This window comes from Cherax quadricarinatus, chromosome 61 (assembly GCF_038502225.1).
Source record: "Cherax quadricarinatus isolate ZL_2023a chromosome 61, ASM3850222v1, whole genome shotgun sequence".
Lineage (NCBI taxonomy): Eukaryota > Metazoa > Arthropoda > Malacostraca > Decapoda > Parastacidae > Cherax > Cherax quadricarinatus.
The window spans coordinates 15994601-16020884 of NC_091352.1; the positions used below are offsets into that span (position 1 = coordinate 15994601).

General features: G+C 45.2%; 2 protein-coding genes across 2 annotated transcripts in view; one reads left to right on the plus strand and one right to left on the minus strand.

The window, feature by feature from the left end:
• Positions 1-24901, plus strand: part of LOC128699491 (cyclin-O-like) — a 36094-nt gene extending 11193 nt beyond the window's left edge. The window contains exons 2-7 of the mRNA XM_070098252.1: positions 1033-1254; positions 3841-4026; positions 6524-6630; positions 6833-6913; positions 7273-7425; positions 23527-24901. Of these exons, the coding sequence (XP_069954353.1) occupies positions 1033-1254; positions 3841-4026; positions 6524-6630; positions 6833-6913; positions 7273-7425; positions 23527-23704 (927 nt within the window). The 3' untranslated portion in view covers positions 23705-24901. The remainder of the gene's footprint in view (positions 1-1032; positions 1255-3840; positions 4027-6523; positions 6631-6832; positions 6914-7272; positions 7426-23526) is intronic.
• LOC138854516 (uncharacterized) overlaps positions 1-26284 on the minus strand; it is a 484295-nt gene that overhangs the window by 27701 nt on the left and 430310 nt on the right. The window lies entirely within an intron of this gene.

A 26284-nucleotide genomic window follows, 5' to 3' on the forward strand; every position in this document is an offset into this window, starting at 1 on the left:
CACACCACCTTTCAGTCGTGTAGAGCAACCCATGTACACGTCATATCCGGTAATTGACAATTCACCTAAATATTTATAATTATGCTCCTGCAAGAACACAAGGTCTGGCACATATCTCCTCAAATAACCCTCTAGAACTTTACATTTGCCCACTGCCTTCAACCCATCAACATTTAAAGTAAGACACCTGAAGGCCGTAATGAGGGCTTTCCCTTAGACACCCTAACACACTTAGAACTCTTCAGGATACTTATTAGAGAAAACTCTTCGCCACAAGTGGCTTCTTCAGGGCTTAAGAAGCCGTCTTTTTTCAGAAGTCTCCCATAAATCAGTTTTTTTAGCGCGTAGTGTCATTAGGGTCACCTGTAGTAGATCCTTTAACGTTTGTGCTCTAAAGCATTGACGATATTGTTTCCTTCCTTGGATCAAACCTGACTACCTCCCATATCCCAGGTGTCGTATGACCTCTTGTTGAAGATTTGGTTATGAGTTATCTATCCCTTTTTAATATAAATGTTTTACCTTTTCTTAGGTCAGAATAAGAACTTTGTTGGAATGCTGCTGTGCCGGATTATTGTTCGGTAACCTCAAGTTGACTTTTAAAGCAAATGTTTCAACTTGCAAACTGACACTCTTGCTCACTTACTGATATTCTTTAGCCTTCCCCCCCCCCCCCTCATGTTTTTTCTGCACTTTTTTCTCCATTAATTTCTGAAGAATCCCTTTGCTTTCTTTAGATGAAAAATTTAAACCACTTCCCTGCTTTGATTGTTCCCTGCAGTTGTTACCCACTTCCTCTCTTCTCATCCCTGTATTTCTTGCCTTCAGCGCTGTACGACCCTTGTGGGTTCACCGTTTAGTCATGGTCTTAACAAATAATTTTTTGCCTCATTTCCTTGTCTTTTTACCCTCCTCACGGTCTTAAGAGCCTCAAGCCTGTCGAGAACTCTTTTCTAGTAAACCTTAGTCCCTCTATTTGTTCTTGTATCCTAGACCCAGCCATCAGATTGGTACTAACACAATTACTTTCAGGATGAACTAGCCTACGACAGTAATTCCCGACGCTCATCCCTCGGGGCGGACTCTGTCCTAGATCAAGACTTCAGCGAAGATGGACCCTTGGACTCTAGCGTTACTACTCTCTCGTCCCTGGAGACTGTTCTGGGTATCCAGTACGCAGATGACATATTCGCCATCAATAAGGCCATGGAAAGTCGATATCACATGTCTCGATGCATGGCAGACCAACCTCAGGTGAGTCACGTTCTATGAAAGATTCATGATGAGTTCTGGTACTCGGCACTTAACTTTAAATGGTTTTTAAGGTTTATTACTTGTATGCTATGCTCAAATCTGTGGCAATAGTTCTATAAAGCTTCACTAGATAGTACTCAGATGGACAAAACTGACATTCAGTGGATGTTCCTAAGCATGTGGGACATACAAAGATCTAGGTGTCATCTTTGTCCAGCGATATATATAATGGAACTAGCAGTGCTCAGAGTTCAGATAGAAAGTGAGGAAACTGCTGGCTCGAAGGGCCTTGTATTAGACAACAGCCACAAGCCAGAGTAAGGCTCAATAAAAGCAATGCATGAAGGAAGCACTGAATAGATTGCATAGTTGTTATTGGATGGCTTGGACTAGACTGCAGGGCTATTATTAGTTTAAAAACTTACTCAGGAATCCAGGCTCTCAAGCCCATAATAGTTTTAAAATTAAAAAAAAAAAAAAAAAAAAAAAAACTGGAAACACGAGATAAACATAACTCTCTTCTATAATCTGTTACTACCAAAGTTTCCTAAAATTTTACAACCCGTGTACTCGCCTATTTGTGGTTGCAGGGGTCGAGTCTTGGCTCCTGGTCCCGTGTGTAATTTGTATTGTGCACGCAGTGTGGGGAAGTGTTGTAGGTACACAAGCTATTCAGCGCTAGTTTGTTTACATAGCCTATGGTTATATAGGTAACATGCAAAGAAAAAATCCAAATAAGTAATCGCAATGGGTAAGTTTGTACGGCCGCGCAGGTTCGTACAGTAGATGAAACATGACTTAAGTCACTTTTATGGCGATAATTGTTTTCGTATATAACTATGATGCAGTGTGACTTCCCATGGAAGTGGAGCCACAGCTACAACTTGAAAGTTGTCCTTAAATGTTCAGTTTGGATGGCTCCTCCCACCCCCCTTTACCCACATGTATTAGGCCTTTTAAAAAGATCACTTTATCGAGCTCTTTTATTAAAAGAAATTGAGCACTTCAGTGTGCTGCTACCCTTTTTTGAAGTACTTTGGAAACAAAAGTTGACTTTTCCTAACATTTTGTACAGCTTTGTATAAAGGTAATATTTTCCCCGAGTCGGGAGAGTTCAGTAAGAATTTGAGGAAAGTCGAACATTAAGTAGCTAAAACAGCAAAGATTTCGTTCCAGAATTAAGTGGGAATTAACACTCGATGGCCTTTCTTCCACAATCGAAATTAAATTCAGAAATCGCAAAAACGAAACAAAATTAGATATGCACCGTAAAATAATTTCATTAACTCTTAAAAAAAGTGTGAAACGGTACAAAAGCACCATTGCACTGAATGCGGTTTTGGAGTTTGAAAGGGATCTTGAGAGGCTGCCCTGCCTTGGGAGGGGGACTACACTCCTACTAGAGCTCAGCATCCTTTTGAGGAAACGTTTCGCCACACAGTGGCTTCATCAGTCCATACAAAGGAGAAACGTGAAGAACAAGAGGAGAATGAGGTAATCAGTCCCTCGACCTTGAGTCGATGTGGTCAGTCCATCAATCTTGAATAGAATACAGCATATCTGCGGAGAAGTAGCTTGTATACCGTAGGCAGACCATATCACGGGTGTGGATAGAACCCGCGATCAGGAGAGGTGCAGCAGTCGTAGGTGGTGTCACATTTGTCCAATGTGGAAGTAGGTCGTGCCCAAGGGTTAGGCAAGCGAAGAATTCCCAAGTATTAAGATCCCAAGAAGTTGGTGTCTGACAGGATTGTAGATGAATGGTTCAGAGAACAGACACGTTGATTACACACGTGCCACTCTTGGGTATCTTTATTGGGTATCCTCAATAAAGATCCCCAAGAGTTGCACATGTCTAATTAATCAACGTGTCGGTTCTCTGAACCATTCATCTACGTGCCCAGCAGTTGCAGAATCTTGGCTGCTGCTACACAGGAGCTAACTATCATTTTGTCTACAGCCAATACAGGAATGTCAGTGACTACCGAAGTTCAGTTCACTCGGCTTTTAGTTTAATGACGCTCTTGCACTCCTGGTGTCTTCACAGCGGTTCTTGCGAAGACTTGACGAGTTAGGTCTGATGGTCAAGAGGGATGTTCCGGGTAGGGTGCAGGTGATTTATAGGCCCCTTGTTCCGAAGGTTTACCTTTCTCTTCCGACTTTGTGATGTGCTGATGTTCAGACCTCTCCCTCCCCCCTACCTTCTATATGATGGAGTCGAGTTTGTTTTATCAGTGCTTTCAGTTTTCGTTGAATGGCCAGTGGTGGCTCTTGGCTGATTATAGGTCTGTAGTAGGTTATTGTAATATTCTTCCACATCAGCTGCGGAGCTGATGTGGATTATTCATACTATAACTACTGATCTAGTAACTACTCTTGAGAGGTCCGGAGTTGATAGCCAATTAACTATAATCCTGGGCTATTATGCAAACTGTTTCATCAAATATCAACTTAGCTAATTATATTTACACAGCAACAGGTTTGTCACGAATTTGATGAGCCGTGTTTCTAATCTTGGATGTATAATACATTCTTAGTGTAATGTAGTATTTCTTTTACCCTATTAATGGAAGTACTGTACTTCAGGTTACAGAAAACATGCGGTGCACCTTGGTCCACTGGCTTATCAAGGTCAACAATCAGCTCAAGTTTGGCCCAGAAACTGTGTTCGTGGCCGTCAACCTGGTCGACCGCTTTCTGGCAGTGACTCCCTTGGCCCAAGATTGTTTTCAGCTGCTGGTTGTGGCAACGCTCTTCATTGCAGGCAAGATGGTAGGTACGTCAGATGTCCACTGTTGGTGAGAATGGTGTGTTGCACCATTTGAAGTCACTAAGGCGTCGGTCTGATTAGCTTCATTTAATAGCTCTTCCGGTTAATTAAAAACTAAATTTTAGTAAGGATTTTAAATATTGAAGTTACATAGTTTTTGATCTAATCTGACCGGACGCTGGGTCATTTCAGCATGGCATAGTTTGAACATCCTAAACTACGAAGCCAGCAACCTCTTCACTTGATTTGGCATGCCATCATTACGTTGTACCCCAGGTATGGTAAGAGGGTGGTTCATGGGAAAGTTGGTACTTGTTAAATTTGTTGGAATGGAGGACTAGTGACTGGCAGTGGTTTTTAAATGGGTAGTTAACCTTTTCATTCTTTTGCTCTTCTATGCAACTTGTCTATCGAGGCACCAACCTGCGGAAACCACTTCAGAAGATCACTGCGCGAACATAATTCATGGCAGTGAGCTCTAGACTGCGCGAGAGACTACTAGGCAACCGGCTGATGTTACTGACGGTGGTCCTGATTTCACCTCGCTTAGTGTAGGTATTCTAGTGGGGGACTATTATTGTTATATTATGGTTGATGGAATTCAAATTTCCAAGTAGTACCTGGTAGGTTATTTCCTCTCAGCATGAGCTCTTTAACTAGCATTGACAAACTATTGCTATTAAGTGGTGATAACACTAAATGCAGGAAGTCCTTTATCAGTACTCTCGTAAGTCTTGAGGTCGAGATAATGCAGGTGGCCTACTGGCCAAACATTAGGCTCTTTATTTTAGAACAATGTGCGCGATCAGGGAAGGAGACAAATACACGTATCTTTCACCCAGGTAGATCTTTGACTTGATAAAGCCCACTGTGTGGGCGAAACTTTAATACAGGATCACATTATACTGCTTATGTTTATATTTCCAGCATGTGATCTTTTATTGACAAAGTTTCGCCCACGCAGGGGGGCCTTTTAAAGTCTCTCACAACTACTTATGGAAAGGACGTGCGTATATGAGCGTAGTGACATAAAGGGTCAAGTGAGGAATGTTTAGCTGGAAAAGAATGTTTGAGAAGGATCCTCCTGGCATGGGCCAGTAGGTCTGTTATGTGAAGATTGAGACATTTGTGCAACATATGGTATCTTCATTGAGAAAACGTTTCGCCCTTGTGTGGCTAAACTTTTCCTCAATGAAGATTCCCATATGTGGCACAAGTCTCAATCTTTAACTTGTCGGTTTTCAAACATTCATCACAACTGTCAGATACTGCATCATGGAATCTTGATACAAAGAATTTTTCTAAACTTATCCAACCTTAGGACGAAGACCTACTTAGACTAGTGGATGGTACCACTATGACACCGCCTCCTGCTTCGCCTCGCCTGACTACAGTATACAAGCCATGTCTACGGCCTTGTGCTGTACATTGTACAAGACTGATAGACTGAACACAGACTCCAGGCTGAAGTACTGATTACCTTTACTCCTCCCCTTACACCTTTCTGCTTTGTACTGGACTGATGAAGCCACTGTGGCAAAACGCTTCCTCAATGAAGATTCCCATGTTGCATAAGTGTCTCAATCTTCAACTTTTCGGTTTTCAAACTATTCATCACAGTCTGTTATGTAGGTTAGCGATGAAGTTTCGTGGTAAGAGGTTCAGCTGTTGTAAACAGCTTTTCTGGTTGAGATTGTTGGATATACAGATGCGTGAACATTCAAAGATCCCTTGTCTCTGGGTGTCTTGCCTGGCGTCTCTGTAATTAATAAAGTAGAAATTTGTATGACTTCACTGCATCAGTTTGTATTTAATATTTGAAATGTTTATGCTAAAATACAATGGAGTATATCCTGATCACTTGGAGATCCTCTAACAGTAATTGTCTGTTTGCCTGCAGTAGTGCCCATCGTGGAAGCAGGCGTTACTTCGCTTGTCATTTCTGCTGGTGATTTCCCCTAATAGCTGAGAGAAATATGGAGTCTGCCTGTTGAATGGCCTTGTACTAGTTCTCCAAAAAAGTGCATCGAATCCTTGTATCCAGCCGAGAGGAAGCTGGAACTAGGGAAATAACTTGTAGCTGTTGATACTGCATCTCGTTTAAAGAAGACTGCATTTTGTAATTTTTATAGTAAAAAGTTACTGATACGTGACTAGGGTGAACTGCGACTTCGCTGGTTTGCTTGGAGGATTATGGTTACTTCTGTACGGCTATTTTCTGGTCAAATGCGTGATCTATGCGGTAGAAACTGACATTAGTATTTTTAAAATTAGTGTTTGGCACAAACTGGTTTAATTGTGCCGTAGACCTGGAAGGGTATTAGGAAATGCTAGTAGCCACATTAGCGGATTTTAAAAGATGTCATTCCATCGGTCCTCGGTATTTCTTGCGCACCTGTTTACCTGTATTGAGATGTGCATCTGTTTATAATTTAAATTACTTCCCTATCAGCCGAGTTTTACTTAACGTGTAATGTCTGGTATATATACTCGTTTCAGGAAGAAAGTGTTGTACCTGGGATCAGTGAGTTGGTCTCCATATGTGGCGGAGTGTACCGCCATCACCACTTCCGGCGCATGGAAGTCCTCATCCTGTCCAAACTTGAGTAAGTTGAAAATTTTCTGCTTACAGCAGTATTGGTTTTGTAATAATTGAAATCTGTGGTGTGGAGGCAGACCGAAAATGTTTAATAAGGTAGGGAAGGAAAAACTGAAGCAGTGGTGGTGGTGGTGTGATTGCTTAAAAAACATCTTCAGCTAAGTGGTTGACTTGAGCGATGGTTTTTTTTTTTTTTTTACCATCTACAGGTTTGCGTTATACGGCCCCACCAGCTGGTATTTCCTCGACCACCTGGCGATGAAGGCGGCACAGACAGGCATGATGGACAGGTGAGCTTAGTTTGGAAGTAGTCTTAGCATGGTATGATAAACTGCGTCAACTCTGACGTCTAATACCTTAACATATTTTGTTTTAGCACTTTTATTTATGGTTGTCTCGCAACTTGATATTGTTTAACGTTGGTTCCCAAAGATGAGCGAGCCCAAAATGGAGTCACCTTGTGGAATGTAGTTTGTGTTAATGTTCTAGCTTCAAGATCAGTAGTTTTGCGTATAATTGTAACAGTTCTCGCTCGCCTTTATGAGCTAAACTTGTGCTTTGTGAACGAGCAGCTGAACTTAGTCGCACTTCAATTATACTAGTGGAAATTCATTGACCTGACCACTGACTTGTCCACTTTGTGCCTCAGGCGGGTGGTGAGCGTGTCTAGGTACGTAATGGAGACCTGTCTTAGCAGTTACGAGGTCAGCCAGTTCCTGCCCAGTGTGCAAGCAGCAGCGGCACTCTCCGTGGCTCTGGGTATTGTCCCCAACCCATCCACCTCACGCACCATACACTCCCTGTAAGTTGCCATGCAGCAAGTTGTAGATTGAGACAGCCACCAAGAGGTACTCCAGTCCTAAGTGTGAAACTTAAAATTTTTCTCGCTGACTAGATTACTGGCTTTTATTGTGTTTAAGTGGGCATTTTAGAAGTGTTATAAACCCTGTAGTATTTTTGTGAATCTGGTGTCCTATTCTGAGGCTGCTGGTAGATTTCTACACGGGAAGATTCACATTAGTTAATACAGTTCATTACAATGCTGAATAACCCTCATGGAGCAAGTGAACTTTAAAGTAAAATTTGAACTTTTAGGCTAGTCTCGGGGGGAGGGGGCATTTCGCAGGATCGATCCAGCTTGCCGTTTTCCATTAAAATTTGAAATGGGGTTTGATCAGGAAGGAATTTTTCATAAAGCTGTGAATATTTTGTTCTAAAACTTGTGGCAATTTGGGAACTCCTCTAATTACTTGTAATTTTCAAGGAAGGATAATTAGGACTGTAGATACCATTTGTGTGTGTGTGTGTGTGTGTGTGTGTGTGTGTGTGTGTGTGTGTGTGTGTGTGTGTGTGTGTGTGTGTGTGTGTGTGTGTGTGTGTGTGTGTGTGTGTGTGTGTGTGTGTGTGTGTGTGTGTGTGTGTGTGTGTGTGTGTGTGTGTGTGTGTGTGTGTGTGTGTGTGTGTGTGTGTGTGCCCGCCCCCCCCCCCCCCCAAAGTACTGTAGTCTCTATTAGCTTCGAACTTTAGATGCAGATGTATTTAAAAAGTTACTTGCTATATACAAATAACCCGCACATAGAAGAGAGGAGCTTACGACGACGTATCGGTCCGACTTGTACCATTTACAAAGTCACACTAATGAGAGGTTAGTGAGACTTTATAAATGGTTCAAGTCGGACCGAAACGTCGTCGTAAGCTCCTCTTCTATGTGCGGGTTATTTGTGCATCGTTCCAGTCACGGTATTGTGCCTTTTTTTTTTTTTTTAAACTAATATGCATACCATACTCGTCCTGTGGGATAGTTGACCGGAGGAACATAATGGGTTCAGGGACTGGGCTCCCTGTGCGGATACAAATTTCCCAATTAAAACGGCCGTTGCCGGGGGGGGGGGGGGAGAATGGAGTGGTAATGTTGGTATTGAGATAGCTGAAGAATACCTTAGGATCAGTTTCAAACCATCAATTCTGGTATACTTTACTCGGGAAAAGATGTTCATTGTTAACGAGCAAGGAAAGTCATAATTTTCCTGTATTGAGTGAGTTTCCTTAAATAACTGTCTTTAATGATTAACCCAAATTTCCATCACTGATTTTGCCTTGTTTAATAGAGGATTAAGATTTGTTTTGGTCTGTATAGCTGCAATTTTGCCAAGTTTGTTTTAGGATTATGCTGTGCACAGACTGCCCTGCAGTGGCAGTCTTTCGTTTTCCTCGTAGGATTGTAGGACATTAAAGCAGAATATAATCAGGAGCCCAGATGCTTTGGGAAATAGGGGTCCTCGCTGGAAAAATCCTTCCCTTTCTCAGGGGGGCACTTCCTGTTCAGCCTTTGAGTACCTTACCGGTGGCCCAACCAAATATCCAGGCAACCACTGATCCATTCTGTCCGTCTTATCTTCTGGTTGCCTGGAGGTTAGCTCTTTATAGCATCCACTGAGGTGCATCTGTCATGGAATGCTGCCTGGTGGAAGCATGGAGAGGGAGCATCTTAAAGGTCACTATTCCCGTGAAGGGGCTTCCACTACCACCACCTGTTAGGACCATCTCTGGAGTGCCTGGTCAGGGTCACGAACTTCAGTTGGTCCTGGACAGTTGCTAACTCTGGGCCTGTGGTTCGCCGCCCCTCTGGGGGCCGTGTTGGCTGCCACAGCGAAGGTTGCTTATGTCTTTCATAATGGGAAGGACCAGACTCAAAACTAAAGACCTCTAAGCATACCTAGGAGCACCAGTCCTCTGCTTCTAGCCTTGGTGGTCTGAGTCGTCCACAGGTGCTACGAATGGGGAAAAGTGAGAGCATTCGCAGAAATCTGGAGAGCCGGTCCTGTTTAGTCACGATGTTCAGTTCGACAGGGGAAAGTCAAATACCTCTAGTCATCAGCCAGCCGTCCAAAGAGGTTTGGTTCTCAGGCCTCGAAAGTGGCTTTCATTAAGACTGTTCACATAAGGACCTGTCTCCCCTCTAGCCCTTCTGGGCCTGTGAATAACTTTACGCTTGGCAGGCTGAATCTATGATAAAGGTGTGATGTAGTTCAGCTGGGCTTGTGAGGTGTCTGGGGAGACCTAATTTAATCAATTATATGGTCACACCTTGCCTTGGCAAACGTCTGTCAGCCACGCCCACGTCTGAGGTCTTTTATTCTTGACGGCGTCAGACCTAGGCGTCAGGTCGTACACGTGGTTGTGGGGGGTGCTCTCGGGACAAAATAAGCCCAAGGAACAGCTGAGCAGGGGAGATTCGGGCCGAGCTCTGGCCTGGGAGCAGGGCTGAGCTGGAGAGTCTCGGGAGGAGAGACTGTTGGAGACATTGGGCAGAGTACTGGCTTGGAGTAGTACTCGTGCTGTGTAGGTCTTGGGACCTGTGGCTTAGTTCCTGTAGTGAACTGTCCTCTGTACTATATTGTAAGTTACATTCATTTTAGTCAAGTTGTGTTCCCTGTCTCACTGCTTATATGTACCACCCCATTTGTCTAAACCACAATGTTCTGTTCCCAAATATATTATTGTACAAAGACTTAATAATAAACGGTGTTTGAGTAGAATAGTAATATTCAGTCCGTTATTCATTAGTTTATTTCAGTTAAAGTAGTGAGAGGGTGAGGAGTGTGGAGTGGTGGGTAGAGTAATGAGAGGTGAAGTTGTAGTCACCAGTGACCTCACATTACCTACCAACCTCCGCTAATCATCTCTCCTACCACTTCGCCTGCCTATCCCCTGCCTATACATACCCTCTTACTCCCATATCCCCCTAATCATTACCCCCCCCCTACATGACAAAGGTCCAGGCTACAAGGTAAAGCGGGATTAATAGCCTCTCCTCTATACTAGTTAGTAGGAAGGAAAGACTATAGCCCTCCCCTGTCATGTTACTATCGGAGTATTAAGCCTAGTACTGAAGACAGTCCTGTTCTGTTTACGAAACCACTTGGGACAACGGAGTTCTGTGTACTAATTTGCTTCTTACGCCCTTACGCCCCTGTGCCCCTGGATGATGCCAGAGTGCGTGGGAATCTTGGTACGTCCTGCTGTCAATTACCTGCAGGCTGTGACGATCAGTAGTGAGGTTGCAGGGCTACCCGACGATGCTCCTTGCACACCTCATCAGATTAGGTTTTAAATCTTACTGACCTAGTATGGGAGCTACTCTGCCCATTCCTTCTGGGTGATCAACTCTATATATTTTTGGCCGTGTCGAGCCAAAATTGTTCGTTTGGAGGTCTTACCGATATGGATGTAAGCATCCTAAACGAAGAGCCTGACCTATCAGTGTTCTTAAGAAAGCGCTCTCGAGTATAATTTGTTCCTTATATGCATCTGGACTTCAGATGGTATGTTTTTCCGAACTTGCATAGTGATTGACTCCTTGAGTCAGCGGGATTTTTTCACTCTGGTTTGTCCTCTGCCGTGGAAGTTGGAGTCTATGGTCTGGTGGCTTTAAGCCTAGCGTAAGGATAAATTTTGATTATTTTTTTTTACTAAGTGCACAAGAGGATAATGGCCACCTCTGTTTTTCCTGGGGGTGGAGGCTAGCATTTCTCGGTCAGGTGGATAATCAAATTGTTGAACCCGAAAGGGTCATGCAGTGGTGTAGAGTCTTGGAAAAAGATCGGAGAGCACTGCTGGATTGTGCACAATTCATAGCCTAAGGTACCACCATTCTCTGGTTAAAAAGCTGATATACCAGTGGATGTTGGTCATCAGTGTTCAAAGACACTGCGTACATTCTGGGTCAATTAAGTGAAAGGAATTAACAGGTTTCAGTGTAGAAAAAAAATACACAATGTGTTAATCCAAAGATATTGAACAGCCTCCTCTAAAAATGAAGGTCGAGTAATCAAGCACTAACACGGACACACTCCTGCACCCACTAAGGAAATGTTAAACCTCCAGGTATTTCCTATGTAATGCGACCCATATGGAAGAGATAGGCAAACTTGCTAAAGAACTGTGTAAAATTTTACTTTAAATTTTAAACCGTTTGGTCTGATAGCCACGAAGAATAAGATTCTCCAAAATGTAATTATCATAAGGAAATAAGTTACGAGGTCGATTAAAGTAAATATCCTATTTAAGACGAGTAATACCGAAAACTTGAAACCCTTCTCTTCAAGGGGGGCTCCTTGGCGTGGTGAAGAGGCTCTTGGTCTGAGGAATTAGACCTATCGGTCTTCTTCCTCAGACCGAACCTAATTACCCCCCAATCTCCCCTCCCCTATCCCATCCTCCCCATCCTCCCCTTTTTCCTTTCCTCCTCCTCCTCCCCACTCCTCCCTTTTGCCCTTCCTCTTTTTGTCCTTTGGGATTTCTCCCACAGGCACGCTAGTTCCTAGGTAGGAGAAAGGACACAGGGGTCCATCCCATTCCGTTGAGGTTTCTTGGCGGTGGCGTAGTTTGCCGTGGAATCTGGATTGCCTAGGGATGTCCCGATCCCTCTCCGGTATCCCGGAGTAGCTTTGGGTGTCTTTTGGGCGACGGGTGTAGCTCTGGAAGCCACCTTTCGGATTCCGGGGGTGGTGGCTGAAGGAGGTATGCTTTGTGGCGGATATCCGGCCGCCCTCTCTTTTGTCCACCGAGGTAGCTCGGCAGATGTGAGGTTGCTATCCCAGATTGCTGGTTTACTGGCATGAAGGGTAGGGTATGGCACGGGTTCCATGCTGCATCTGCGCTACTAGCGGTGTCGAGTCCTCTTGGGCGCGGAGGGAGATTTCTGGCCCTTTCATCCCTCCTAGGAACTATCCCTCCCCGGTCCCCCCTTTTTTTTTCTTTTTTTTTATTTTTCTTTTCTTTCTTTTTTTTTCTTAAAAACAAAAAGAAAGAAGTAACCTAACCATGGCAGCCCTAGTCCATGAACCTGGTACCCCCGGGCCCCTTCTTGATACCGCACCCCGTTCTGACCCCGCCTCGTCTTTGGACCACTCTTCAGACATTCCTCATGCCTCTGTACCTATTGCCGGTGCTGTTTCCTCACCCGCTTCAGGTACTGAGGCCTCGACTGACTCCTTCGATTTATCAGACCTTCGCTCTCCTCTGACTATGCTTCCGGCCTCTCCCTCTACGGTGCGGCAATTTTCAAATCGCCGACCCGTTCCACGTCGGACCAACTCTGGTCCCACGCCTAAACGTCAACGACAATTACCTGCTGATGATACTTCTCCACCTTCACCTTCTCGTTCTTCTCAGAAACGATCGACACGTCCTTCACTACCTTTCCACGCTCAGTTTCAGACTGAACAGTGGACTAAATTCTTCACTTTACGACCAACTTCCTCTACTGCCTATCTTTCTGACCATAGTATTGGCAAGGCACTCCTACGCCATGTTGGTAAAGATATTTCTTTTCATGCTCTTAAGAGCGGTACGCGCATCATTACCGTACAGAATGCTACCCAGGCTCGTGAGCTCTCTCGTCTTACCCATATAGATACTGTTCCTGTCACCCTTGAAAAACATCATTCCCTCAATTCTTGTAGTGGTACCGTTATTCTGCCCCATACCATAGTTCAACAAAATTTCCAGACATGTGGCACCGACATTCTAGAACAGCTGGAACTCCAAGATCTCCCAATCCTCAAGGTAGACACTTACGTTCTTCCTGCCCGTGGGCGGAGACGATACCCTAGCAATGTGGCTCGTTTAACTTTTGACAGCCGAGAACTCCCATCCTCCGTTTATATAGCAGGACATCGGTTACAAGTTCGAAAGGTGATCCCTACACCACAACAGTGTAGAAATTGCTGGCGATTTGGCCATCCAGCGAAATATTGCAGATCTATCGCCGAATGCCCAGTCTGTGGTGCCGATGACCATTCTAATACGTCTTGCAATCGATCTCCCTCTTGCCTTAACTGTCATGAGGCTCACCCTTCGTACTCTCGCCGTTGTCAGGTCTATTTAAACGAGCGGGAAATCCGTTACCTCAAAGAGACAGAAGGTCTCCCTTATGCCATGGCAGTTTCTCATCTCCGCCTCCAAGGGAGACTCCCACGTGTTTCTTATTCCCGTGTTTCAAAACGTCCCCCCACTTCTGGTATCCCATCTTCTACACCCACCTCTGTGGTTACCTCTCCCATAATCACTCCTGTATCTAATCCTTTTGCTGTCCTCGGCTCAGACGTCCCTACTTCAACGCCTCAGTCTAATCTCGCTTCTTCGAGTTCTCTCTTACAAGCCTCAGTGTCGACGAGACCTCGTACGACACCTCTTCCCAATCGTCCCTCTACTTCTCAAAAGTCAAAAAAAGGTCCGGTAACACCTCCTACCCATCTTCCACCTCCTCATTTTACCCTCCCTGTCTCTGTCCCTAGTTCTTCCCCTCTCACTGGCTCAGTTACAAGTGCAGAGGTTCACCCTCCTCCTCGTAATGTACCTTCCTCCCCTGTTCCCTCCCAAGTTTCTTCCTCTTCTGCCACCTCCCAGGTTCCTGTCTCTTCTGTCCCCTGCCACGCTTCTCCAGTTCCCTCCACCCTTTCGCCCCCCCCCTACCTTGGTACAGTCCAATACAGTTCCAATCTTTACTCATCCTCCCCCTACCATTCCCAATATTGTCTCCCATACGACATCTCTGAATTCTGAAACACTTGAAGCAATCTCTGAATATATTGCAGAGACCAAACCATCAATGGACACTGATCCACCTTCCGCTCTTTCTCTCTCCTCTGCTCCATCTGCGCAACTCCTTTCTTCACAGCGCACCGTTCCTTCGCTGCTTGAACATTTTCCACTGCCTCCGCATGTGGACTTTTCTAACCCTCCTAGTCCGTAGGAACCCTTACCTGCGGATTTCAAGTATCTTTATCATTGCCATTCATGGCCTTTTTACAGTGGAATATACGTGGCCTCAGGGGTAATCGGGGTGAGCTTCAGATGTTACTCTCCCAGTTTGCCCCTGTTGGTGTTTGCTTACAGGAACCAAAATTACACTCTGCTGTTATTTCTCACATCTCAGGCTATAATTTATTGTATTCTTCAGATCCTTTTCCTGATGGGACCTTTAATGAAAGTGCCCTTCTTCTCCGCACTGATATTCCGTACCATCAGCTATTTGTTCATACTTCGCTGCATTACACAGCAGCCCGTATCCACTTACATAGGTGGTATACGCTCTGTTCTTTATATCTCTCTCCTTCTCGGGCATTATCTATTCCGGATTTTGCCTTCCTTGTTTCGTCATTACCGCCACCAATTCTGTTACTTGGTGATTTTAATGCCCACCATTTCCTCTGGGGAGGGTCTCACTGTGATTCCCGTGGAATTCAGTTAGAGGCTTTTCTTGCCACCCACCCCCTCCATGTTTTAAATACAGGTACTCACACCCATTTTGATCCTCGGACTCATACTCTCTCTTGCATCGATCTCTCAGTTTGCTCTTCCTCCGCCGCATTAGACTTTACTTGGTCTGTTCTCCCGGACTTACATGACAGTGATCATTTCCCAATCATTCTTACTTCCCCTTCATATTCGCCACCTCTTCGCACCCCACGCTGGCAATTTAATCGGGCAAATTGGAACCTTTACTCACACCTGACTGTTTTTAAAGAGGTTCCTTCTTCGTCCTCCATCGATGAGCTTTTACACCTCTTCTCATCCTCCGTTTTCACCGCAGCTTCTCATTCTATACCCCAAACTTCGAGCAGGCATTCTCAGAAATGCGTGCCTTGGTGGTCTCCTGCTTGTGCTCGTGCAGTACGTTTGAAACGCGCTGCATGGGGCAGGTACCGGTACAATAGAACCACAGAGCGACTCCTTGATTTTAAACAGAAGCGTGCGATCGCTCGCCGTGTCATCCGTGACGCTAAACGCACTTGCTGGCGAGATTATGTCTCCACCATCACCTCTGCTTCCTCTATGAGTGCAGTCTGGAAAAAAGTACGAAAACTGAGTGGTAAATATTCTCCTGACCCGGCTCCTGTTCTGCGGGTTGCCGGTGTTGATATAGCAAACCCACTAGATGTTGCCAATGAAATTGGCAATCATCTGGTCCGTATTTCTCAGGGACTCCATCTATGCCCCTCATTTCTTTCCTCAAAGTCTGCCAGAGAGTTAGCACCCTTGGACTTTTCTTCTCTCAGAGAAGAACAGTATAATGTGCCTTTTACACTTCAAGAACTGGAGGCAACACTCTCAGCTTGTCGATCATCGGCAGCTGGGCCCGACGACATTCATATTCGTATGCTACAACATTTACATCAGTCAGCCCTTGCAGTCCTATTACGCCTTTACAATCTTATTTGGTCACAAGGAGTTCTTCCACAGCTGTGGAAATCCGCCATTGTTCTCCCTTTCCGCAAACCAGGCACTACGGGACATGAAACCTCCCACTATCGTCCCATTGCTCTTACCAGTGCAGTTTGCAAAGTAATGGAACGTCTAGTAAATAGACGTTTAGTGTGGTATTTAGAGACACACAACAGTCTCTCCACTCGTCAATATGGCTTTCGTAAGGGACGTTCTACCATAGACCCCTTACTGCGCTTGGATACGTATGTTCGTAATGCCTTTGCGAATAACCACTCAGTTATTGCCATATTTTTTGATCTTGAGAAGGCATATGACACAACTTGGAGGTATAATATTTTAGCCCAAGCCCACTCCTTAGGCCTTCGAGGCAATCTACCATCCTTCCTTAAGAACTTTTTAACTGACAGGCATTTCCGTGTTCGGGTTAATAATGTGCTCTCCCCGGACTTTATCCAAGCTGAAGGTGTCCCCCAGGGATGTGTTCTGAGCACAACACTTTTTCTCCTTGCTATTAATGATTTGGCCTCTAGTCTTCCATCAAATATTTGGTCATCACTCTATGTTGATGACTTCGCTATTGCCTGTGCAGGCGCTGACTGTCACCTCCTTACAGTTTCTCTCCAGCATGCAGTCGACCGTGTTTCCAATTGGGCCACCACACATGGGTTTAAATTTTCCAGCACTAAAACCCACCAAATCACTTTCACTAGACGCTCTGTCATCTCTGATCATCCTTTGTACCTCTATGGCTCACGTATCCCTGAACGTGATACAGTCAAGTTTCTGGGCCTCCTCTTTGATCGTAGGTTATCCTGGAAACCTCACATTACCTCTCTGAAGGCAACTTGTCACAGCCGGCTGAACCTTCTTAAAACCCTTGCTCATCTTTCGTGGGGAGCTGATCGTCGAACCCTCCTTCACCTACATTCCACCCTTATTTTATCGAAACTTGATTATGGTGACCAGATCTATTCAGCGGCATCTCCTGCTACTCTCTCTAGCCTTAACCCCATTCATCACCAAGGATTACGTTTATGCCTTGGTGCTTTTCGCTCTTCCCCTGTCGAAAGCCTCTATGCAGAAGCGAACGTTCCATCCTTATCCGATCGCCGTGATGCCCATTGCCTGCGCTACTATGTACGCTCTCATGATCTCCGCAATCCTTCCATTTATAGAATGGTCACTGATATTAGTAGACATTCTTTATTTGTTCGCCGCCCCTGCTTACTCCGTCCCTTCTCTCTTCGCCTTCATTCGCTCTTGTCTTCTCTTCAACTACCACCTTTCTATGTACATGTAGCATCACACTTTTCCCTACCCCCCTGGGAAGTTCCAGCTGTTCGAGTCTGTTCTTTCTCCCTCCCTTGCTCGAAAGCCCAACTGTCTACGGTCGCTTCCCGCTCTCTTTTTCTTGACCACTTTCACTCTCATTCTCATGCCATTGCTGTGTACACAGATGGCTCTAAGTCTTCTGACGGCGTAGGATTCGCAGCAGTGTTTCCGGACAGCGTCGTACAAGGGCATTTACTATCTTCAGCTAGTATTTTTACTGCTGAATTATATGCCATCCTTACAGCACTTATCCGTATTGCATCTATGCCTGTGTCATCATTTGTGGTTGTCTCAGACTCCCTTAGTGCTTTACAGGCTATACAAAAATTTGATACACCTCACCCCTTAGTCCTCCGTATCCAACTTTGGCTACGCCGCATCTTTACTAAGCATAAAGATATTGTTTTTTGTTGGGTCCCTGGTCATGTTGACGTACAGGGCAATGAACAGGCAGACACTGCTGCGCGGTCAGCAGTACATGACCTACCAGTTTCTTATAGAGGTATTCCATGTACGGACTATTTTGCTGTAATATCTTCCCACCTTCACACCCGTTGGCAACAACGTTGGTCTACTATGCTCGGCAACAAACTTCAGTCTATTAAACCGAGTATAGGTTACTGGCCGTCTTCTTATCACCAGTGTCGAGGTTGGGAGACTACTCTCTCCCGTCTTCGCATTGGCCATACTCGTCTTACTCATGGATATCTCATGGAGAGGCGTCTTGCTCCTCTCTGTGAGAATTGCCAAGCTCCATTATCAGTCAGCCACATTCTGTTGGACTGCCCACTTTATCAACGAGCACGCAGAATTTACCTCTGTCGTCGTCTTCGCCCCGCTGCTCTCTCTTTACCTTCCCTTCTCGCTGATGGACCCACCTTTCATCCGGACTCTCTCATTGACTTTTTGACAACGACTGACTTACTCCACAAATTTTGATACTTTCAGCCCTTTCTACTTGTATCTCTTGCTACCCTCTACCCCCGTACTATCCCCTGCCCCGCTGTTTTCTGTAACCTGCTGATCATCCCCCCTCCCTTCTGCCATCCAATTCCCTTGCTTCCTTCCCTACCCTGCAGCGCTGTATAGCCCTTGTGGCTTAGCGCTTCTTTTTGATTAGTTAATGCAGAGGTTCACCCTCCTCCTCGTAATGTACCTTCCTCCCCTGTTCCCTCCCAGTTTCTTCCTCTTCTGCCCCTCCAGGTTCCTGTCTCTTCTGTCCCCTGCCACCTTTCCAGTTCCCTCCACCCTTTCGCCCCCCCCTACCTTGGTACAGTCCAATACAGTTCCAATCTTTACTCATCCTCCCCCTACCATTCCCAATATTGTCTCCCATACGACATCTCTGAATTCCGAAACACTTGAAGCAATCTCTGAATATATTGCAGAGACCAAACCATCAATGGACACTGATCCACCTTCCGCTCTTCCTCTCTCCTCTGCTCCATCTGCGCAACTCCTTTCTTCACAGCGCACCGTTCCTTCGCTGCTTGAACATTTTCCACTGCCTCCGCATGTGGACTTTTCTAACCCTTCTAGTCCGTAGGAACCCTTACCTGCGGATTTCAAGTATCTTTATCATTGCCAATCATGGCCTTTTTACAGTGGAATATACGCGGCCTCAGGGGTAATCGGGGTGAGCTTCAGATGTTACTCTCCCAGTTTGCCCCTGTTGGTGTTTGCTTACAGGAACCAAAATTACACTCTGCTGTTATTTCTCACATCTCAGGCTATAATTTATTGTATTCTTCAGATCCTTTTCCTGATGGGACCTTTAATGAAAGTGCCCTTCTTCTCCGCACTGATATTCCGTACCATCAGCTATTTGTTCATACTTCGCTGCATTACACAGCAGCCCGTATCCACTTACATAGGTGGTATACGCTCTGTTCTTTATATCTCTCTCCTTCTCGGGCATTATCTATTCCGGATTTTGCCTTCCTTGTTTCGTCATTACCGCCACCGATTCTGTTACTTGGTGATTTTAATGCCCACCATTTCCTCTGGGGAGGGTCTCACTGTGATTCCCGTGGAATTCAGTTAGAGGCTTTTCTTGCCAATCACCCCCTCCATGTTTTAAATACAGGTACTCACACCCATTTTGATCCTCGGACTCATACTCTCTCTTGCATCGATCTCTCAGTTTGCTCTTCCTCCGCCGCATTAGACTTTACTTGGTCTGTTCTCCCGGACTTACATGACAGTGATCATTTCCCAATCATTCTTACTTCCCCTTCATATTCGCCACCTCTTCGCACCCCACGCTGGCAATTTAATCGGGCAAATTGGAACCTTTACTCACACCTGACTGTTTTTAAAGAGGTTCCTTCTTCGTCCTCCATCGATGAGCTTTTACACCTCTTCTCGTCCTCCGTTTTCACCGCAGCTTCTCATTCTATACCCCAAACTTCGGGCAGGCATTCTCAGAAATGCGTGCCTTGGTGGTCTCCTGCTTGTGCTCGTGCAGTACGTTTGAAACGCGCTGCATGGGGCAGGTACCGGTACAATAGAACCACAGAGCGACTCCTTGATTTTAAACAGAAGCGTGCGATCGCTCGCCGTGTCATCCGTGACGCTAAACGCACTTGCTGGCGAGATTGTCTCCACCATCACCTCTGCTTCCTCTGAGTGCAGTCTGGAAAAAAGTACGAAAACTGAGTGGTAAATATTCTCCTGACCCGGCTCCTGTTCTGCGGGTTGCCGGTGTTGATATAGCAAACCCACTAGATGTTGCCAATGAAATTGGCAATCATCTGGTCCGTATTTCTCAGGGACCCCATCTATGCCCCTCATTTCTTTCCTCAAAGTCTGCCAGAGAGTTAGCACCCTTGGACTTTTCTTCTCTCAGAGAAGAACAGTATAATGTGCCTTTTACACTTCAAGAACTGGAGGCAACACTCTCAGCTTGTCGATCATCGGCAGCTGGGCCCAACGACATTCATATTCGTATGCTACAACATTTACATCAGTCAGCCCTTGCAGTCCTATTACACCTTTACAATCTTATTTGGTCACAAGGAGTTCTTCCACAGCTGTGGAAATCCGCCATTGTTCTCCCTTTCCGCAAACCAGGCACTACGGGACATGAAACCTCCCACTATCGACCCATTGCTCTTACCAGTGCAGTTTGCAAAGTAATGGAACGTCTAGTAAATAGACGTTTAGTGTGGTATTTAGAGACACACAACAGTCTCTCCACTCGTCAATATGGCTTTCGTAAGGGACGTTCTACCATAGACCCCTTACTGCGCTTGGATACGTATGTTCGTAATGCCTTTGCGAATAACCACTCAGTTATTGCCATATTTTTTGACCTTGAGAAGGCATATGACACAACTTGGAGGTATAATATTTTAGCCCAAGCCCACTCCTTAGGCCTTCGAGGCAATCTACCATCCTTCCTTAAGAACTTTTTAACTGACAGGCATTTCCGTGTTCGGGTTAATAATGTGCTCTCCCCGGACTTGGTCCAAGCTGAAGGTGTCCCCCAGGGATGTGTTCTGAGCACAACACTTTTTCTCCTTGCTATTAATGATTTGGCCTCTAGTCTTCCATCAAATATTTGGTCATCACTCTATGTTGATGACTTTGCTATTGCCTGTGCAGGCGCTGACTGTCACCTCCTTACAGTTTCTCTCCAGCATGCAGTCGACCGTGTTTCCAATTGGGCCACCACACATGGGTTTAAATTTTCCAGCACTAAAACCCACCAAATCACTTTCACTAGACGCTCTGTCATCTCTGATCATCCTTTGTACCTCTATGGCTCACGTATCCCTGAACGTGATACAGTCAAGTTTCTGGGCCTCCTCTTTGATCGTAGGTTATCCTGGAAACCTCACATTACCTCTCTGAAGGCAACTTGTCACAGCCGGCTGAACCTTCTTAAAACCCTTGCTCATCTTTCGTGGGGAGCTGATCGTCGAACCCTCCTTCACCTACATTCCACCCTTATTTTATCGAAACTTGATTATGGTGACCAGATCTATTCAGCGGCATCTCCTGCTACTCTCTCTAGCCTTAACCCCATTCATCACCAAGGATTACGTTTATGCCTTGGTGCTTTTCGCTCTTCCCCTGTCGAAAGCCTCTATGCAGAAGCGAACGTTCCATCCTTATCCGATCGCCGTGATGCCCATTGCCTGCGCTACTATGTACGCTCTCATGATCTCCGCAATCCTTCCATTTATAGAATGGTCACTGATATTAGTAGACATTCTTTATTTGTTCGCCGCCCCTGCTTACTCCGTCCCTTCTCTCTTCGCCTTCATTCGCTCTTTTCTTCTCTTCAACTACCACCTTTCTATGTACATGTAGCATCTCACTTTTCCCTACCCCCCTGGGAGGTCCCAGCTGTTCGAGTCTGTTCTTTCTCCCTCCCTTGCTCGAAAGCCCAACTGTCTACGGTCGCTTCCCGCTCTCTTTTTCTTGACCACTTTCACTCTCATTCTCATGCCATTGCTGTGTACACAGATGGCTCTAAGTCTTCTGACGGCGTAGGATTCGCAGCAGTGTTTCCGGACAGCGTCGTACAAGGGCATTTACTATCTTCAGCTAGTATTTTTACTGCTGAATTATATGCCATCCTTACAGCACTTATCCGTATTGCATCTATGCCTGTGTCATCATTTGTGGTTGTCTCAGACTCCCTTAGTGCTTTACAGGCTATACAAAAATTTGATACACCTCACCCCTTAGTCCTCCGTATCCAACTTTGGCTACGCCGCATCTTTACTAAGCATAAAGATATTGTTTTTTGTTGGGTCCCTGGTCATGTTGACGTACAGGGCAATGAACAGGCAGACACTGCTGCGCGGTCAGCAGTACATGACCTACCAGTTTCTTACAGAGGTATTCCATGTACGGACTATTTTGCTGTAAGATCTTCCCACCTTCACACCCGTTGGCAACAACGTTGGTCTACTATGCTCAGCAACAAACTTCAGTCTATTAAACCGAGTATAGGTTACTGGCCGTCTTCTTATCACCAGTGTCGAGGTTGGGAGACTACTCTCTCCCGTCTTCGCATTGGCCATACTCGTCTTACTCATGGATATCTCATGGAGAGGCGTCTTGCTCCTCTCTGTGAGAATTGCCAAGCTCCATTATCAGTCAGCCACATTCTGTTGGACTGCCCACTTTATCAACGAGCACGCAGAATTTACCTCTGTCGTCGTCTTCGCCCCGCTGCTCTCTCTTTACCTTCCCTTCTCGCTGATGGACCCACCTTTCATCCGGACTCTCTTATTGACTTTTTGACAACGACTGACTGACTTCACAAATTCTGATACTTTCAGCCCTTTCTACTTGTATCTCTTGCTACCCTCTACCCCCGTACTATCCCCTGCCCCGCTGTTTTCTGTAACCTGCTGATCATCCCCCCTCCCTTCTGCCATCCAATTCCCTTGCTTCCTTCCCTACCCTGCAGCGCTGTATAGCCCTTGTGGCTTAGCGCTTCTTTTTGATTATAATAATAATTGAAACCCTTCTCCAGTTATCGCACAATCCCATTAATATTTTTAGTATTTGTAAATTTGCAGAAACTAAGGTTATCGGGTATCATTTTTCATGAAATACTTTCATCTGCAGTTTGAGGTCGGTCAAAAGGCATTTATAGTTAACAGAAATCAGTATCACAATTTAAAGCTGGAAAGTTGGGACTTTCGCAGCTCTCTAACGAGAACCTTCACTTTGGAACGCACCAGCCCTAAAAGCTGTAGCAGGCCAGGAGCGGTATTCTCAGTTGCATAAATTGAAGCATTCCAGTTTAAGTATATTAGCAAATTTGTGCCCAATTGGTTAAATTTACAGGATCTTTCAAGCAAGATGCATGAATTGTGGATTTAAGCAATTTAAATTTCACAAATATTTCCACCTTTTCAAAATTAACCGGGTTTAGAGCTTAGTCTGATTGTTTTAAGTATGATTAGTTAATTTCGTAAATATAATCACGAAAGCAATCAGATAAAGGCTTCATTGCACGGAACTAAATTTGGGAACGGGCCATTTGTCCTAGGGCGCCTGCACATGCCTATAATTGAGTTTCCTTACCCTGTATAGTTAATCAGCGACGAAAAGTTGAGGCAGATTGGATGAAGAGTTATCAAGTTACAAACGAAAGTTTGGAGAAAGGAAAATAAATCGGGCATCACTTAAAGTACTTGGGAGATGCATAATGCTCTTAGTTTTCTTGGAGCATTGTATGCTACTTGTGGGTTTAGTGCTTCCCCATGAATTTGATGCATGGTGCCGCTAACAAGTGGTAAAAAAAGGTATCCATAGCAAGAGACAACCAGATTAATGACAGTAATGTCTTTCTAGTGTATCATTGATACAGGCTGTGTGAGCTGTACACGTCCGAGGAGCGGAGGGAAGCTTCAGTGTGTTCTACTCTCATGAGCCGCTACATGGCGCCCTTCCTAGACTCCATTTCTCCTGCCACTACTCACAACCACTTCAACTCTGGGCCCATCCCTCCAGCGACACCCGACGGAAACAAGGCAGCCACACAATGATCATTCTTCAGGCGATCACCACCTGGGGGGTGTAGAGGGTTAAATTTACATTTCCTCGGAAGTGTTGAAATCCCTCATTACTAGCTTTGGATGACCAAATGAATGAGCTACAATTAAACATTAAAATTAGGCATTTCAAATGTTTACCAAAATTTTAGTGACACTTTTGTTCAGGTGGTTCTCCACTACGCGGTGTGCCGCGGACTCGCTCTTCCACCTCTGCCTTGCTAGTGACTACTCGTGTTATCGCGGCTGAGAATAGAACTTGTCACTATATGCCGTGCACAAGTAGGTACAAAACGTAACAAGGTGGCCTCTCCCACACTGTACACCGTCTTCATCATAGTGTATAAGAGGTGAAGGCAAGGATTATTTCGTGTAGACAACTTTTCTAAGGCCTAGATTCTTTGTTTTAGGGTTAATTCTATGAAAGTATCCGCAAGAGATGAATATGGCACGCGACGATGGCATTGTGAACCTGAAGAGTTTCTGGCTAATTTGATTTTGCGTGCACTACAGGAGTTTACATGCTAGCTAATAGGATGAGAGGTCCAAGAATGACCTCAACGTCCGCAAATTACGCTAGGTTGATACACCGAGAAACATTTATATAAATAAAAATTTGATCCAAGGTTAATTTATTGGTAAGAGAACGTCAGTAGGCGCAAGGTTCCTATTCACTGATGCTGTTTTTTTTTTTGTTGGAAATTATTGTTACTAGTTTTTGAAGTTTTTGGCGGTTTAATGTTTCAGCTTTCCTCACCCTGGCACTCGCCTTAGGGTGTTTAAAACTTTATGGAGAATGTGGTCAAAACGTAAAGGTTGCAGTGCCTGGGGAATGGAAGGCAATAAGGTTTAATAAGGAGAGTAGCTCAAGTAGAGCAAGAACTCTTCAATATTCCGTCCGTGAAGGGTAGTTCAGTAAATTCCCTAAATCCGCGGTGATGGATAGAAGAAAAATTGGTGTAGACTTGTAACTTAAAACACATTGTAGCCCTTGTGGCTTAGCGCTTCTTTTTGATTATAATAATAATAAAACACATTGTAGGTGCACTGTCATGGTTATGCCTGGAGGGTGTTCCAACGGTCAACCCCCCCCCCATGGCCCGGTTCACGATATCTGCGGTTTATGTTACTGATTCACTGGTCAACAATTTTTGAAAAGTTGTATGCTTCTTAAATGAGATTAGTTAATTCTTATGTATTTTCTTGTCCTGAATCCAAGTATCTCATTGAAAAATGCTTATTGGCTATAGGTTTAAAGATACGAGACATGTAATATCTATTTTATTATAACGTACAATGTGTCCGTATGTTTTCAACTCTAATCCGTACCTACTCTTCTTTTTTTGCTTGACGCTTATAGTGGGCTGAAGATCCCTTGCCACTCTCCAGCAATAGTCTGCCAGCATTCTTGTGCCCTCATTTGCCCAGCAGCTCTATCTTATTTTTGAGAAGTTGCAGATCCCTGACAAGGTCATGGAGTTTCCCTTTTGTTAAGATGTGACCTAGAAGCGTGTGCTTCAAAGTTTCGGTACTCTGTAATCCAGCACTGTCATCCTTCTCTTCCTCCTCACCACTTTAATTATAGGATACAGAAGTTTGTGCATCAGTAGCAGGTAGACCTACATGTGAAACTGAGCGAATAGCTGATGGAATGTTTGCATATTCCTCCCCACCCCTCCCTTTTGCCCTTCCTCTTTTCGGCCTTTGGGATTTCTCCCACAGGTGCGCTAGTTCCTAGGTAGGGGAAAGGATACCGGGGTCCATCCCATTCCGTTGAGGTTCTTGGCGGTGGCGTAGTTTGCCGTGGAATCTGGATCGCCTGGGGATGTCCCGATCCCTCTCCGGTATCCCGGAGTAGCTTTGGGTGTCATTCAGGTGACAGGTGTATCTCTGGAAGCCACCTTTCGGATTCTGGGGGTGGTGGCCGAAGGAGGTATGCTTTGTGGCAGATATCCGGCCGCCCTCTCTCTTGTCCACCGAGGTAGCTCGGCAGATGTGAGGTTGCTATCCCGGATTGTTAGTTTACTAGCATGATGGGTAGGGTATGGCACGGGTTCCATGCTGCATCTGCGCTACTTGCGGTGCTGAGGTCCTCTTGGGCGCGGAGGGAGATTTCTGGCCCTTTCATTCCTCCTAGGAACTATCCCTCCCCGGTCCCCCTTTTTATTCTTTTTTTTTTATTTTTTATTTTTTTTTCTTAAAAACAAAAAGAAAGTAACCTAACCATGGCAGCCCTAGTCCATGAACCTCCTACCCCCGGGCCCCTTCTTGATACCGCACCCCGTTCTGACCCCGCCTCGTCTTTGGACCACTCTTCAGACACTCCTCATGCCTCTGTACCTCTTGCCAGTGCTGTTTCCTCACCCGCTTCAGGTACTGAGGCCTCGACTGACTCCTTCGATTTATCGGACCTTCGCTCTCCTCTGACTAGGCTTCCGGCCTCTCCCTCTACGGTGCGGCAATTTTCAAATCGCCGACCCGTTCCACGTCAGACCAACTCTGGTCCCACGCCTAAACGCCAATGACAATTACCTGCTGATGATACTTATCCACCTTCTCGTTCTTCTCAGAAAC